The sequence below is a fragment of the Onychostoma macrolepis genome, chromosome 03, assembly GCF_012432095.1.
Source record: "Onychostoma macrolepis isolate SWU-2019 chromosome 03, ASM1243209v1, whole genome shotgun sequence".
Classification (NCBI taxonomy): Eukaryota; Metazoa; Chordata; class Actinopteri; order Cypriniformes; family Cyprinidae; genus Onychostoma; species Onychostoma macrolepis.
Window position 1 is genome coordinate 6082591 of NC_081157.1, and position 15501 is coordinate 6098091.

At 38.3% G+C, this 15501-nt stretch overlaps 2 protein-coding genes across 11 annotated transcripts in view; both read right to left on the reverse strand.

Annotated features, from left to right (window-relative positions):
* The window catches only part of LOC131536645 (gastrula zinc finger protein XlCGF57.1-like), a 68341-nt gene extending 52844 nt beyond the window's left edge, over positions 1-15497 (reverse strand). Inside the window, exons 1-6 of one of the 2 annotated variants that reach the window (XM_058769682.1) lie at positions 15412-15497; positions 10415-10675; positions 4176-7558; positions 3450-3853; positions 3241-3352; positions 1436-3033 (exon numbers count right to left, since the gene is read on the reverse strand). In XM_058769682.1, the coding sequence (XP_058625665.1) occupies positions 6135-7558; positions 10415-10472 (1482 nt within the window). In that variant the 5' untranslated portion in view covers positions 10473-10675; positions 15412-15497 and the 3' untranslated portion in view covers positions 1436-3033; positions 3241-3352; positions 3450-3853; positions 4176-6134. Of the gene's footprint in view, positions 1-1435; positions 3034-3240; positions 3353-3449; positions 3854-4175; positions 7559-10414; positions 10676-15411 lie in introns of those variants that run through there. The other variant, XM_058769683.1, reaches the window with a different exon arrangement.
* LOC131536648 (interferon-inducible GTPase 5-like) overlaps positions 1-15501 on the reverse strand; it is a 128916-nt gene that overhangs the window by 28262 nt on the left and 85153 nt on the right. The gene's annotated exons all lie outside the window — the stretch shown is intronic.

Sequence of the window (15501 nt, forward strand, 5' to 3'; positions counted from 1 at the left end):
TATCAGTTACTGCATTCAAAGGCCGGGACACACCAAGCCGACTTGAAAAAGAACCAGCAGCTGACGAAAGCCAACAGTGTTGTCGCCTCACGTCAACAGCGACTGGACCAAAAAGCTGAGCTTGAACACCCTGCAAACTAACATGTGCGCTCTGCACCTGTGTGAGAGGAATTAGCTCTCTATATTAGCAGCTATCAATATATTCGTCATTCAAAAGGAGAAACTGAAACAAGGACATACAAGATATACGCGAATATACAAAACGTAAACAAAGCAGTGCTTGCTTACCATTTTAAACATCACCCCCAGTTACAGACAGGGCTTAAGCCGAGTCCCAGACTAAAATGTACTTCTAAACTGTTTCAACTGAAAGAAACTTGCACTGACTGATCGTTAAATATATCAGTGCCTTTGTTTTGTCTCAAGATGCACACCAGTAATGTTTGTTTTTCTTGTAAGGAACGTTTATAAAAAATTACTTTAATAACCTAATTGAATTATGGCCTAATCCTGGCTTAGTCTAAACCCTGTCTGTGAAACCAAGCCTTAGTCATGTTGATAACTTTCCTCATTTTAAGCAGCTCATATTGTTATAAAGATATTCACATATTGGCATGTTTGGGTAAAATCCGGAAACGTTAGAACAGCCTTCTGTTTGTGCCTTGATTTACTAACTAGTTTATCACTTTGGCTTTAATTCTTGAGCACTGACACATTCACTAAACTGAACATCCAATCAGAGTTCTCACTCGACAGCCAAGAAGGCCCTGAGACCGCTTCAACATGTTGAATCGGGCAAACTTCCGCAGACGTGAGCCCAACGAGAGCTGATGTGTGGAACACACCAAACAAACTAGACAGACAGACGCTTGCCGGCAGCCCAACAGCGACCGACCGTTGAGACGGATATGAACAGATATTTTGAAATCGGTGTATCTGACAGGTAAGCGCAGTAAAGGTCTAAAGAGAATGGAATTGGGCATTGCGAGCTGTCTGAGAGGCATCTTTCTGTGTGAGCACTTCAGGTGTGTGTTAGCACCAGTAACGCTTTGAGATTTTTCATGGCTTATTGTACTAAATAACTATATAACATCAAGCCTGTCACACACTTTGTTTTCTCGTGTTCATTTTGTGAAAACGTAAACCGAAACATCAGAAGCAAGTACTTTGGCTCCTGAAGGACATAAACAACTTTATGCATGATAGGCCTATTTAATTATTTAAAAGAATATATTCTTTTGTTTTTATGCATCGATATAGAATCATTCATATCAGCATTTCAATACATTATAAAATCGATTATATTCCACAGCTCTAAGAGCAGGGCTCAAAATTAAATATTAGGTAGCACTGGTGCTCCTAACTTCAAAAATTTAGAAGCACCACAACTAAAATTTATATATATTAAAACATTTATTTTTCTTAAAAGCAGTCATCAGATGCAAAATGCACTTTTACATGTTGTTTGAACATAAATGTGTGTTGGCAGTGTGTGTACACAACAACCCAATAATGATAAAAATCCACCCAGTGTTTTTTTAATCTCCTAAAATCATTACCGCTTTCTCAAATCAAGTCGTTCTCAGCTTCTTGTCTGTGTGACATCACACAGACCCAGGCCACGCCCACGATTGTTGATTGACACTGATGTTGTACCTTAGACCCTTAGAATTTTAACTGATGCTGCTCTCTCCTTTGGCCCTCGTGTCCAGCAACTGGTGAGAAGATTGAAAGTGAACTTGGGCTTCTATTTTAGAAATAAATCCTTTCTTTTGAGGCAAAAACAAAGCTTGTTGCTGCCACTTTTATGTCTGTACTGGACTATGGTGATGTTATATACTGTACATACGTGCATCTTCTCAGAGTTTACATGCTATAGACACCGTTTATCATGGTGCACTGAGGTTTTTAACAAATCTGCCCGGGTTGGATGGTCTGCATTGTCAATCCGTAGGTTAAAACACTGGCATGTTTTTATTTATTAATCTATCTGGGTTTACTTCCTTCATATCCTAATACCTACATCTGTAAAAAAATCTGTTCGTAGCTATAGCCTTCGGTCCCAGGAATTTTTCTTATCGTCTGTTCCAGTGGTACCTACTGAATTAGGGAAAAAGTCATTTAAATTTGCTGCTCCCTTTGCCTGGAATAATTTGCTAATTAAATTACAGCTTAAGGAGCTGGTTTCACTAGATGTTTTTAACAATGAACAAATGCACTACAGTATAAACATTAACACACTTTTTAAACCACAAAGTAACAAGTAAATTATATTTACTGTATATTATATATATATGAAGAGTTCATTTGCAAAAACAAAACTCCATTTTTAACAATTTAAAAAAATCATGTTTTTTCACTGTGCATTCCAATTAATCTCAATCAAACTGCAGTTGGGTTATTTTGATTAGGTAAAAAAACAACAACTAACAAACACTAGCTAACTAACACAATAAAACAATAAAAACATGATAACAAAAAACATGATTTTTGAACATTTTTAAAAACTGAGTTATCTGTTTTTGCAAAAACTCTTCATATATAAAACATTGTGTCATAATTCAGTTCAGTTCTTATCAAATGGTGTCAGTGTCAATAATATTGCTGAATATTAGGTGTCTTCAACTAAGCAAGACAAAAGGCAACAGTGACAAGGAACCCAAACAAGACCAGACTCAGTCAGGAAACAGTCTCGTCTGGCCAAATTAATGAATGTGGTGTGATTATTCCAGGCTGAATCACAAGTCAGATTGTGGATTGATATCATTCAGAATATTTCATCCAACTTCTTCTGCATGAAGAAACATCACGCTAGCAGGTGAAGCTGGTAAAAAGGGTCTGCGTAGAGGGCTTGTCTGGTTCTCGTAGTCTTTGCTGAGGATCTGTGCTGGGGCCATCAGTGAGGTCTTCACAGGGATCTGTCATCTAGCTGACATGGTCTCCGCTGACAGTCAGGGATGTGTTGTGGTCGCTCCTGGGTGCAGGTCCACCGTCTGGTCTGGAGACCGACTGGATCAGCTGAATACCTTTAACCTAGGTATAAGGGTGAGACAGTATGTAAGCGACTAATATAAGCATTGATGCCATTGTTCTTACAAATTAAACATTAGATGTTATGGGAAGTGTTGCTGCTTACATTAATTGGTGCAGCATAAAAATCCTTTAAAGCATTTGAAATTATAGAAATCTGATAGTGTGTCATGTGTACTGAAGGTTAAAGAGATGGTCTTTTAAACTCACAGAGTGTGTCTGCCTCCTGAAGTCCACCCTTTTGATCAGCTGGAGCCACCTCTTCAGTCCCCTTGACATCCATTGCAGCAGCATTAGCTTGAAAGTTTTTCCAAATTGCAGCCTTGAAATATATGTATAAATATATATTGTAAGGTAATTATTAAATCTTAAGCATTACAGTTTTTTACAATCATTAGGACCAGACCCAGAATTCGCACCTTATATGTTTGATGAATGTTCATGCAGCAGCTCAGAATTTCTGTAAAAAACAACAAAAAAAGTCACATTACATATATATAGTGTTCAGATTAAACTTTTAAATTTGTTTGCTCATAATAATCCCCACCACAGTAAAATAAGTATGATTTTAATATCATACGGCATATGCTTCAAAAGTTTTCATTCACTCTAAAAACTGTGCAGCAGACAGATTAGTCCTCCATTCAAGAACAAAAGATGATGCACTTACATTTTATGGCTTTCTCTTACTTATCTATAATGTTTTTCTGTGTCAGAGCTTCCCACATAATCATTTGAATGGTTAAGTGAACTGAATCAGAGAGTCACTCGTACAGATGTTTATGGCGCCAGCGCAGTCCGACTCCTTCAATAGCAGCCACTCCTTGAAAAAGATGAATCAAATGAATTCTAGCAAACAAAATAGAATTTAACTCATTAAAATTTAATTAGCTAACATTCTCGTGCACTGGATGCAGCTCATGGTTTTTTTTTTTTTATATAAAAAAAATTACATATTTTTCTTAAGAGACCGCCTAAAAGTTAGGCCTAACGTTACTCATCAACACTCAATATATCCGAGACCAAATGGTTTTTCTGACGCTATGTTATCATCGCAAACCTCCTAACAGAAACCACCTAAAAACTATACACTTCGTGGCATTTAAAACATTAAACAACACGAGACTGAACATTAAATAACTTACTTTTTGCAGCTGAAGTATTCCTCTTGAGAACTGTGCCCGCTGAAATCTCCTCAGGATTAACCTCCAAATCTTTCTCTCAGCGGCAGAGTTCCTTCATTCTAGCAGCGGCCGCCGGAGACAAAACCAACTCAGGCCGAAGGTAGATACACACAACTACACTGAGTGCGGACCTGAACAGCTTTCAGCCGAGATCGGCCCAGAGAGAAAAATGCGTCTGTCAGACAGAAGTGTTTTGTAGAGTCAGCGTGGCTCTGGCCCATTATCTTCTCACCGATGCCGAGACTGAGCCGACAGTGTCACATTTCAGCCAGAATCAGCCCGAGTGTGCTTGCTATCTGACCCCAGGGGGTTAAATGCACTTGTGATAGATGCTTAGCTGAATTATCTCTGTGCATCTTCAAATGTTTACTCTCATCCAAAGGAAAATATGAAAAAAAAACAGTGTTGATGTAAGGATTCTTAAAGGGGGTCATATAATGGTACATGCACTTTTACAAGTTGATTGTGCTGAAATGTGTGTTAGCAGTGCCTGTACACAACCATCATAAAATGATAAAAATCCATCCAGTGTTTTTTTTTTAATCTCCTTATTTGTTTTACCCTGTCTCAAATCAAGCCGTTCGACCGCAGGACGCCACACGGTCGGACGCCTCCCACGATGGTTGATTGACAGCAGTGTTTCAACACAAACCCGCCCTTGCTCGTGAGCGAGCTGTCAATCATAGTCTGCGCGTCATTGTTGATATACGCTGGAGCTGTCTATGAGTAGAATGGCGTCTAAGTGATTGTGGTGTTCTGTTCTCGGGTGCAATAATGAACACAGCAGTCATTTTGATGTTCCTAAGTCCGAACCGCTGAAGACACAGTGGCTGAGTTTTGATTTTGAAGGGAATATTCCCCACGAGCAACGTCAATGTTTTCATGTTTGCGCGACTCATTTTTCACCAGACTGCTTTATAAATGAAGGTCAGTATAAAGCTGGTTTTGCTAAGAAGCTGCACCTGAAAAAAGAATCGGTACCAACTATTCGTGTTCCTGCTGAACCTCCAGAAGAAGTGAGTGTAACGTTTAATTAACCTTTATATTAACCTTTATATTAATCTTTGCAAATCGCTAGCACGCTTCACGATGTATGTGGCTTCAAGTAATGTAAAAAATTTAAATAAATAAAAAACAGTTATAACTGCATGAAAATTAATGGTAACACAATACCTGCAAAATACTGTTTACATCCTGCAAATGCATATGATCCAAGACTATAAATACTCTAATTGATGTTTTTCAATATTATGCCAGAATAAGTTATGTTATCTGTTACCTGTTCCGGGTCCGACTCCGGTTCGAATTGATACGGTTGCACAGTATCCTCAGAGACTCCCGCTGCCATTCTTCAAAATATACCCTCAACTGTTGTCAAGGCAACACTCCACGTTTGTTGTGTCAAAAACGCCCCACAGAACAGAGGGGCGGGGCGAGCAGAGCTCATTAGCATTTAAAAACACACGCACTAAAACGGTGTGCTGAAAACAGAGCTGTTTTTGAGCAGGTAAAATGAGTGTTTTCTTACAATACTAATGAGAATTTTTAATTAAAGTATATTACAAACTTTCAATTTAGACCCTAAAGAATCATATTAGCTTGTACAAAAATGGCATTATATGACCCCTTTAATTGAATACCCCTGAATTGTATCATAAAGAAAGACATTATTTATATGGTTTTGTAATATCTGTCACATTTCCTTATGTGTCATGGTAGATCAGGTAGATCTCTTATCGTAGAATTGCATTACAGATCAACTGTTATGTATAATGTAATGGATAGAAACCTAAGTAACAGGCTGGATGTACATTAACCTTACAAAGCATATCATAGAAGATCATATATTTAGTCTCGAGCTTCGTAATTAGTTCAATTCATGAGGATTTTTAATGAGATTTTAGCAAGCCATTAAATCACTCAAGACTTCAGCAATAAAGACTTGTGAACATCGCTGTGTGGTTTCTCCACTGAATGGATCTTCATATGTATCTTCAGGTGACTTTTAAAAGAGAAACTCTTTCCGCACTGATCACACGTGTGCAGCTTCTCTCCAGTGTGGATCTTCTCATGTGCTTTCAGAGATCCTGACCGACTGAATGTCTTGTCACAGTGTGAACACTTGTGAGGTTTCTCTCCAGTGTGAACTCTCTGGTGCAGTTTTAACTGTCTCGCTGTAGTAAAAGTCTTCCCACACTCAATGCACAAGTACTCTCTCACACCAGTGTGAGTTTTCTGATGTTTATGTAAACTTTGAATCTGTGAAAAACTCTTCCCACATTCAGAACATGAATGTGGCTTCTCCTTTGTATGAACTGTCAGGTGTTTCTTCAGGTTTGATAACCGACTAAATGTCTTCCCGCACTGATCACACTTGAACGGCTTCTCTCCGGTGTGGATCCTCATGTGTACTTTAAGGCTTGCTGATTGCGTGAAACTCTTCCCGCACTGATCACACGTGAACGGCTTCTCTCCGGTGTGGATCCTCATGTGTTCTTTAAGATAATCTTTGTATGTGAAACTCTTCCCACACTGTTCACACGTGTGTGGCTTTTCTCCAGTGTGAACTTTCTTGTGTTGTTTAAGGTGTGCTGATTGCGTGAAGCTCTTTCCACATTGGTCACACATGAACAGCTTCACTCCAGTATGAACACTCATGTGACCCTCAAGACTAACTTTGTGTGAGAATCTCTTTCCACACTGATTGCACATGAACGGCTTCACTCCAGTGTGGGTCATCATGTGAATATTAAGATTATGTTTGTATGTGAAACTCTTCTCACACTGATCACATGTGAACGGCTTCACTTCAGTGTGGGTCCTCATGTGAATATTAAGATTATATTTGCTTCTGAAACTCTTCCCACATTGATCACACATGTGTGGCTTCTCTCCAGTGTGGATCCTCATGTGTTTTCTAAGATGTGCTGGTCGTGTAAAGCTCTTTCTACATTGGTCACACGTGAACGGTTTCTCTCCGGTGTGAACTCTCATGTGACGCCCAAGACTTTGTTTGTATGTGAAACTCTTCCCGCACTGATCACATGTAAATGGCTTTTCTCCAGTGTGAATTTTCATGTGTTTGTTAAGTTGTCCTTTTTCTTTGAACTGATTTCCGCACTGATCACATGTGAACGGTTTCTCTCCAGTATGAACTCTCATGTGACGCTCAAGAATTGATTTGCATGGGAAGCTCTTTCCACACTGAGTGCAGGTGATAGATTTATTGGCTTTTATTTTCTTTAAAAATGTCTTTTTAGTCTTTGAGTGATCCAAAGGTTTTTCTCCAGGTTTGACATGATGCTCCTCCTCCACTTCACTTTGCTCGCTCTCTTCCATCAGCTCTGAAATAAAATAAAAAATCACTTTAAATAAACCACTATTAAATGAGCGAAATATGAAAGTGAGTCCTGATGTAATAGCAGAAACAAGACAGCTGCTGTGAAACATTATAATCATTCTGGTGTGCTTTTATGAATTAATTGCATGAATGAGGTACATTAACATGTCAGTTATTGAGATTTTAGGCACAAATTATATAAAAAAGGATAAGCATACTGACTGCAGAGGCGGCAAGAGCTCGTAAGTGTTTTTGCTTAATACAATTTTTCTGTCTGTTAGAGTAAATATCTACTAGTTGTGAGAAGTGATTTGTTTACTGCTTGTTTTATTGGAAACGTTTGGGCTAATTGTGCTTGTTGTTGTTGCCGTTGGCTGTAATTACAAATGACAAAAAGCCTGTTTGCTACCTGTTAAATTGCGATTAAGCTCTGGCAAACTGAACCGCACTTAGTTTCAATTTGAAGCCATTCACGTGCTATAGGCTTTACTCAACCTACACTCCCCCATGCAATTATTATTCATTGGAATCTCATGCTATCACTGTAACAGCTCCGGTAAAACTCCATGTTGTAGCCATTTATCGCCCTCCTGGCCAACTGGGCACCTTCCTAGAAGAGCTGGATGGCCTGTTGTCCTCATTCCCCAAGAATGATAGTCCACTTATAGTCTTTGGTGACTTCAATATTCATTTGACTCCTGGCATCATTTGACTTAAAACACCTTACCACCACAAGCACTCACAAATCTGGCAGCCAACTGGACATAATTTACACACGCAGCTGTGTTGCAGACAACATTTTGGTAAAACACCTACACACCTCTGACCACTACTTGATTACATTTAACCTACATCTTGCTACCTCCGAGCCACCAACATGTCTACCAGTTACCTTTAGACGAAACCTTCGTTCCCTTTCACCCTCACATCTTTCCTCTGTAGTGTCCTCCTCTTCCCTCACCTACCCATTTCTCATCTCTGGATGTGAACACTGCAACTGACACTTTGTGCTCCACTTTAACTTCTTGTTTAGACAATATACTGTATGTCCTCTCTCCTCCAGGTCAGCTCGTGCTGCCCCTTCTAAACCCTGGTTATCTGATGTTCTTCGTGAACATCGCTCCAAACTCAGGGCAGCTGAGAGAAAATGGCACAAATCAAAAGATCCGTCAGACCGGAGTATCCATCAGTCTCCTGCTTTCATCTTTCTCTGCTGAAGTCCACACTGCCAAGGCTTCATACTTCCACAACAAGATCAACAGCGCATCTGACACACGCAATCTCTTCAAAACATTCAGCTTGCTCCTCTGCTTTTGACTTTAGGCTCTGGTAACCCCACTGCTCAAAAAACCTACATTAAACACTTCACTTACAGATAGCTACAGACCTGTCTCTCTCCTTCCATTCATAGTGAAAACGCTTGAATGAGTTGTTTTCAACCAGTTACCCTCACTTCTGTCAAAGAATAACCTACTGGACGCTAAGCTATCAGGTTTCAGATGTGGACATTCAACTGAGACTGTGCTACTCTCAGTCACTGAAACCTTGCGGATTGCTAAAGTTGATTCCAAGTCACCAGTTCTCATTCTGCTGGATCTATCTGCTGCTTTTGACACTGTTAATCATCAGATCCTCCTATCCACCCTCTCATCACTAGGCATCACAGGGATTCCACTTCGCTGGTTTGAATCCTATCTCAATGGTAGGTCTTTCAAGGTGCCCTGGAGAGGGGAGGTATCCAAAGCACATCAACTGGTCACTGGGGTTCCTCAAGGATCAGTTCTTGGACCCCTCCTCTTCTCCACATCTTCAGCGAACCCAAAAGGGCCCATGTCACACCTCTCTTTATCTCCGTGCTCCCGGTTGCAGCTTGCATCAAGTTCAAGACACTGATGCTTGCATATAGAACAGCCACTGGCTCAGCACCCTCCTACTTCCACTCACTTATGACAATCTACATCCCCTCCAGAACGCTGAGATCTGCGAGTGAATGACGCCTCGTGGTGCCATCACAGAGAGGCACAAAATCACTTTCCAGAATGTTTTCATTCACCGTTCCTGGCTGGTGGAATGATCTTCCCACCCCTATCCAGACTGCTGAATCCCTGACCATTTTCAAGCGACACTTGAAAACTCATCTCTTCCGTCATCACTTGACTTCATCTTAAAAAACAAAAAAACTTTACTCTCTTTCCTTAACTTTGCTCTTTTTCTTTATCCTCTCCCTGTCTAGCTAGCATTTGCTCGGAACAATGCCTGTAACTTTGTATTACAAGCACTTCATGTGTCCGTTTGCCTCTTTATAATGTATCGCTTATTGTATTCCACAATTGTAAGTCGCTTTGGATAAAAGCGTCTGCTAAATTAATCAATGTAAATTAAATTTTGTTGTAGTGAGTACTATCAATCATCTAATGTTAAGTTAAAGGGACCAAACAGATCTCGCCCCCCCATTTACTTCCACAGTTGGAAAAATTGTATGAAAAATAAATACTATGGTAGTCAATGGAGGGGCGTTATCTGTTTAGCTTCCAAATATCTTCCTTAAGTGTTCAGCAGAATAAAGAAATTTATACAGGTTTGGTGCAACCTGAGGGTGAGGGATGACAAAATTGTCATTTTTGGGTGAACTATCCCTTTAAATTATTCTTACAACCCTGACAGTCTGGAAAGTCCATTTACTTCATATGTTGCTTGTTGCTTAAAAAATATAACAAAAAACACAATGTTGTATCCAACATACTAAATATGTGTTGAAAAACCATTTCATAATTTAACACTTTATCTAAATGTGATGAAGTGCTTGAATCTTTCTAACATGAATGTTCTTCAGCGTCGTGAATGAAGAATAGACACCAACCTGTTTGTTGTTCAGTATCTTCAGTGTGTTTGATTCTGCAGGGCTCTGGATCTCTCATCTTCTCTCTGTCCTCTTTAATAAACTCAGTCTTTGATCAGATTTCAGCTCTTCCTGATGCTCTGACGCTTGTCTTCACTTCTGAACTGATGGGAATCTTCCAGCATTTATTGCTGAACTGCAGTGGGAGGAGCTTCACTGATGATGAATTCCAGAGTGGGAGGAGCTTCACTGATGATGAATTCCAGTGTGGGAGGAGCCGATCTGCCAAAATCAAAAATATATCACTTATTGAGTTTGTTTTTATAAGGTCAAAGACCAGATGTCAAATTTTAGTGTCTGCAACAAATGAAATTGACCGAAGTGATATATTTAAAAAAAAGAGATCGATCATAATTTTATTAGGCTATTTTAAATGATTACAAAGTTCTTGCTGACAAATGGGTAAAAGCTAGTGTTTTGAAGGATAGTATCAAAGTATAGAGATTTAAATGGACCATTAATGAGTATTTTTGGGCTGCACTATGATCCTTAAACATGTCATCAAATGATTCTTGTTCTAAATATGCCTGAAAAGTAAATTTTTTTTTGCTTTATAAACCCATTTTTGTTTTCACCATGGGTGACAGAAACTGAGTAGAAATCCTTGGGAGGACTTCCGGTTTGGTAATGCGGAGGTGAGATGCATTCATTCATTACATGTAATCTTTTCAGGATACACCTTATTTTATCAGCACATCAAAGTCGTTACATCTATCTTTCTATTTTTGAAAACCCATGCCTTCGGAATTTTGAATTAAAATGAGCAAGCCTACGAGAACAGGTGGCAAACAACAGACTCAAACTCAACATGCTCAGGCCTGTCAAGAAAGCAGCAAAATGGCAGATAACAAACCCGCATCCTCTCTTCGCAGCTTACGAGCGAATCTCTTGTTAAAGAGCTTGAAAAATTCAGAAAAGACATGACTGGGGAATTTTGTTGCACTTAATAGCTCTCTGGAACCAATCCGGTCTTCAACTGAATTGTTTGGTGCGACCCTAACAAAACAGGCAGCCACGATCAGTGAGATGGAAGCGGGGCTTTCAGACCACAGCGACCGAATAACTCAGCTCGAGCACGATGTAAACGCTCTCAAGTCAAAATTGCCAAGCATGGAAAAAGAAAACACGGCTCTTAAAATTAACATAGAAGATCTTATATCTCGCTTGAAGCGCCAAAATATTCGAATTGTAGGTTTATCGGAAGGCACTGACTAACCTGCTCTCTGATACAACATCTCTTTTGATACAAAAGATAATTGCCTGTTTTGCTTATATCTATACACCTTTCACTTTTTAAGACTAAAACAAAAGATGGATTCATTGTTATTCTTAATTAAAAAGCACAACAACAATAAACAGTACGTTACAATGACAAACTAGCTTACATAACATTTATTAAAAACGAATAAGACGAGGCATGGCATAGGACACATTACATGCTGTATTATATACCGACTAATAAATTACAGCATGTTTAGCAAACACTGAGGATTCAAATAATAATAATAATATAAAAAAAATTAAGGAAAGCCTTCATAGCGTAACGTGAGGTAAACAGCAAAGATAAAAAGCTTTTCAAAACGAAAACAAAAAGAAAATTAAAACTAAACTGGCTGTCGCTGACAGAACTTGCATGTTTTTTCTACAAGAATACCAACATGTTCTCCTTCTCTGGTTTAAGAAGCGGTCTATTACTTTAGTTTGAAAACCAAATCCTCCCATTGCGCGCACCTTGGCGTTTGTGATGACACGGCGAGTATAAACCAGGCTCTACTGAAAGCGCCTCTCTTCACGTGATCAGTGCAATCTGACTCCTGCTACAATGTGCTCAGTGTTGCCAACTTAGCAATTTTGTTGCTAAATTTAACAACTTTTCAGACTACCCTAGCAACTTTTTCTTCCAAAAGCACCTAGCAACAAATTTAGCAATTTTTGAAATTTATTTGGCAACTTTTAATAAGGTGACTCAGACAATAAAAAGACACATTTTACATCCAAATTACACAAAAAGAAAACCAAAGATGCCTAGCAGTACACACATCACGTGAATTGAGTTAGCTGCTATTTGCAATTCTTCAATTTAATAATAATAATAATAACTGAATAATTGTTCATTTATGATACACTTTGTTAGTAGCTTGTACTTGTGATTGTTGATCAGTTAGTACGCTGTAAGAAAAATGGAAAAGATAGGCTACTAGTAATTTTCCAGAACATTATCCATTGTAACCCTGTAACCCGAAAACACAATGCGTAATTTAAAATGCAGGTAAAAAAACAATACGGAAAATTATTTCATATTAACATAGTAGATTGTGCCCTATTTTTTTTTTTTTACAGACTTTTCTTGGAGTGTAGCATACTAACTACTAATACACTGCTTAAAGCATAATTGTTGAGAATGTGTAGTATTACTAGTTTACTAGGTATAAAAAAATAACTTAAATTGTAATCATTCAAAAATGTGTAAGTGTTCAATAATTCAATGTATTTTAAAATACAATTATTTGTATTTTAATATTATATTATGTATATTATTTTACAAACAAATCTAAATTAACATAAAATATATATTTTTGCTGAGATTCGATGCGAGTAAATTTTCCGCCGTGATTACGCAAAGACGTCATCGCGCAATGACATCACAACGTCATTTAGCAACAAATTGACCTTCCTTTAGCAACTTTCTCTGAAAATTAGTTGGCAACACTGAATGTGCTGCGGCTCTGCAGCGCGCGCTGTATGGAGCTGCGCAGACCATGCACTCGCACAAGTGCGACCACGTCAAATTTTTACTCGCACACTCTCAAAAAAAATGGTCGCAAAAGCCCTGTCACTGATTATAAACCTAACAGACCACTCAGATCATTAAGATCGAGTCACTTAGAAATACCAAGGGTTTACAAAATGCATGAGGAGTCCGCTTTTAGCCGCCCGCAGTTGGAACCAGCTTCCAGAAGAGATCAGATGTGCTAAAACATTAGCCACATTTAAATCCAGACTCAAAACTCATCTGTTTAGCTGTGCATTTATTTAACCATTGCAAAAAAGTACATTTCTGGTTGAAGAAATCTTGATGCCAAAAACTCATCACCAAACACCAATGACTTGTACATATGGGTTCAGTCATTTTAGACACTTCCAAACGGTTGTAACAGAGATGGAAATACAATTTTTAAAAACACAAATTATGTTCCATGTTTGCCACAGTTTTGGAAGTGCCTTTTTCTGTTCTAAAGAAGGGGGTCCCAATACTTTTGTCCATATAGTGTACAAGTCTTTGGTGTTTGGTGATGAGTTTTTGGCTCAAAGTCTACATATGTTCAAGTCATAGGTGCTTGGTGAAGGTCTGCATTTAAAGTCACACCAGAGGTGTTCAGCTGGGATTAGGACTTGGCTTTCTGCAGACCAGTCAAGTTCTTCCACACTGACTGAATCAATCATTTCTTTTTGAACCTTGCCTTATACACAGAGGCGTTGTCATGTTAGAATAGAAAAGGGTCCTGTCCAAACTGTTGCTTTAACATTAGAAGCACACAATTCCCAAGAAAATCATTATATGCTTAAACATTAAGATTTGTACTCATGGAAATTACTAAAGTAGTCAAACCTGTTCGTTAGATGGGGGTGACCCAATACTTTTGGCAATATAGTGTATATGGATAAAACTCCTGGAATGTTTTCATCAAAAACCTTAATTTCTTTTCGACTGAAGAAAGAAATACATAAACATCTTGGATGACATGGGGGTGAGAAAATTATAAGGACATTTTAATTTGAAAGTGAACTAATCCTTTAAAAGGACATCTTTGTACCTATTTTTTTACCCAAATGGGTACATATTTGTACCTTAGCATAGTAATTCTTACCCTTAAGTTACTAATATGTAGGCCTACCTATAGGGGTAAAAAAGGAACAAAAGGGTACTGTTCCAGTGACAAGCTCTTGTACCCCAAAAAGGTGCGATTTTGGCCCCTTATTTCCTGTATATAGCCTATACATCCACAACCATTTCTGAAACCACAGACTACCCTATTATTTGTATGGCCATCACAGACAAGTCTAAATCCTTAGTCTGGGCCATTGAAAATAATGAAAGATCCTCTCTTGCACTGCGCCTTCACTTCCCTTTTCTTCATTTTCCCCTTTTTTTATTACCCGTCACCAGCAGGTCTACTGTTATGAACAGAACCATGTCCACATTCAATTTGTTAGCATAGAATGTTATTTTTCTTAAAATGACTTATATTAAGTTAAATGGTAGATTTAACAAACCTATACTTCATACAAATATACCAGTCAAAAGTTTTTGAACAGTTTTTGAAATAAGTCTCTTCTGCTCATCTGGGGTTTCCAAAACAAAGACATGTATAATGTTATAAAACACTTCTATTTTTGAGCAGCAAATCAACCAATTAGAAAGATTTCTGAAGATCATGTGACACTGAAGACTGGAGTAATGATGCTGAAAATACAGCGCTGCATCACAGAAATAAATTACATTTTAAAATATATTCAAACAGAAATCAGTTATTTTAAATAATGAAAATATTTCATAATATTACTGTTTTTGCTGTATTTTGGATCAAATAAACGCAGGCTTGTTGAGCAGAAGATACTTGTTAAAAAACAATAAAAATCTTACTGATCACATTACTTTTTACTGTAGTGTATTAAAACACATTTTCTAAAGTGCCTAAACGTCAATATGTTTGTTGAACAATTCTAAAACACTACTGAATTATTAGGCTGCCTCATGATGGATGTAGTGTACACAGTTTAAACAGCTCGGTTTCTCCATCACTGAATTCATGTTTATGATGAACTGAACTCACAAACATTACGTTAATATAGATAGCGCATTAATATGTTAAGGCAATAATAAACGATTCATTTCCCGTCGCTTGTAAAACTTTCGAGTTGATTGAACGGGGTTTAGAGATGCTTTAAACACAAACCTTTCTTCGGTCGAGTTTCCAAAAGATGCAGGAGCGCGGCGCGTACTTATGACGTCACATCACCGCGCCAAAATAAAAGTCCTGGCCGTT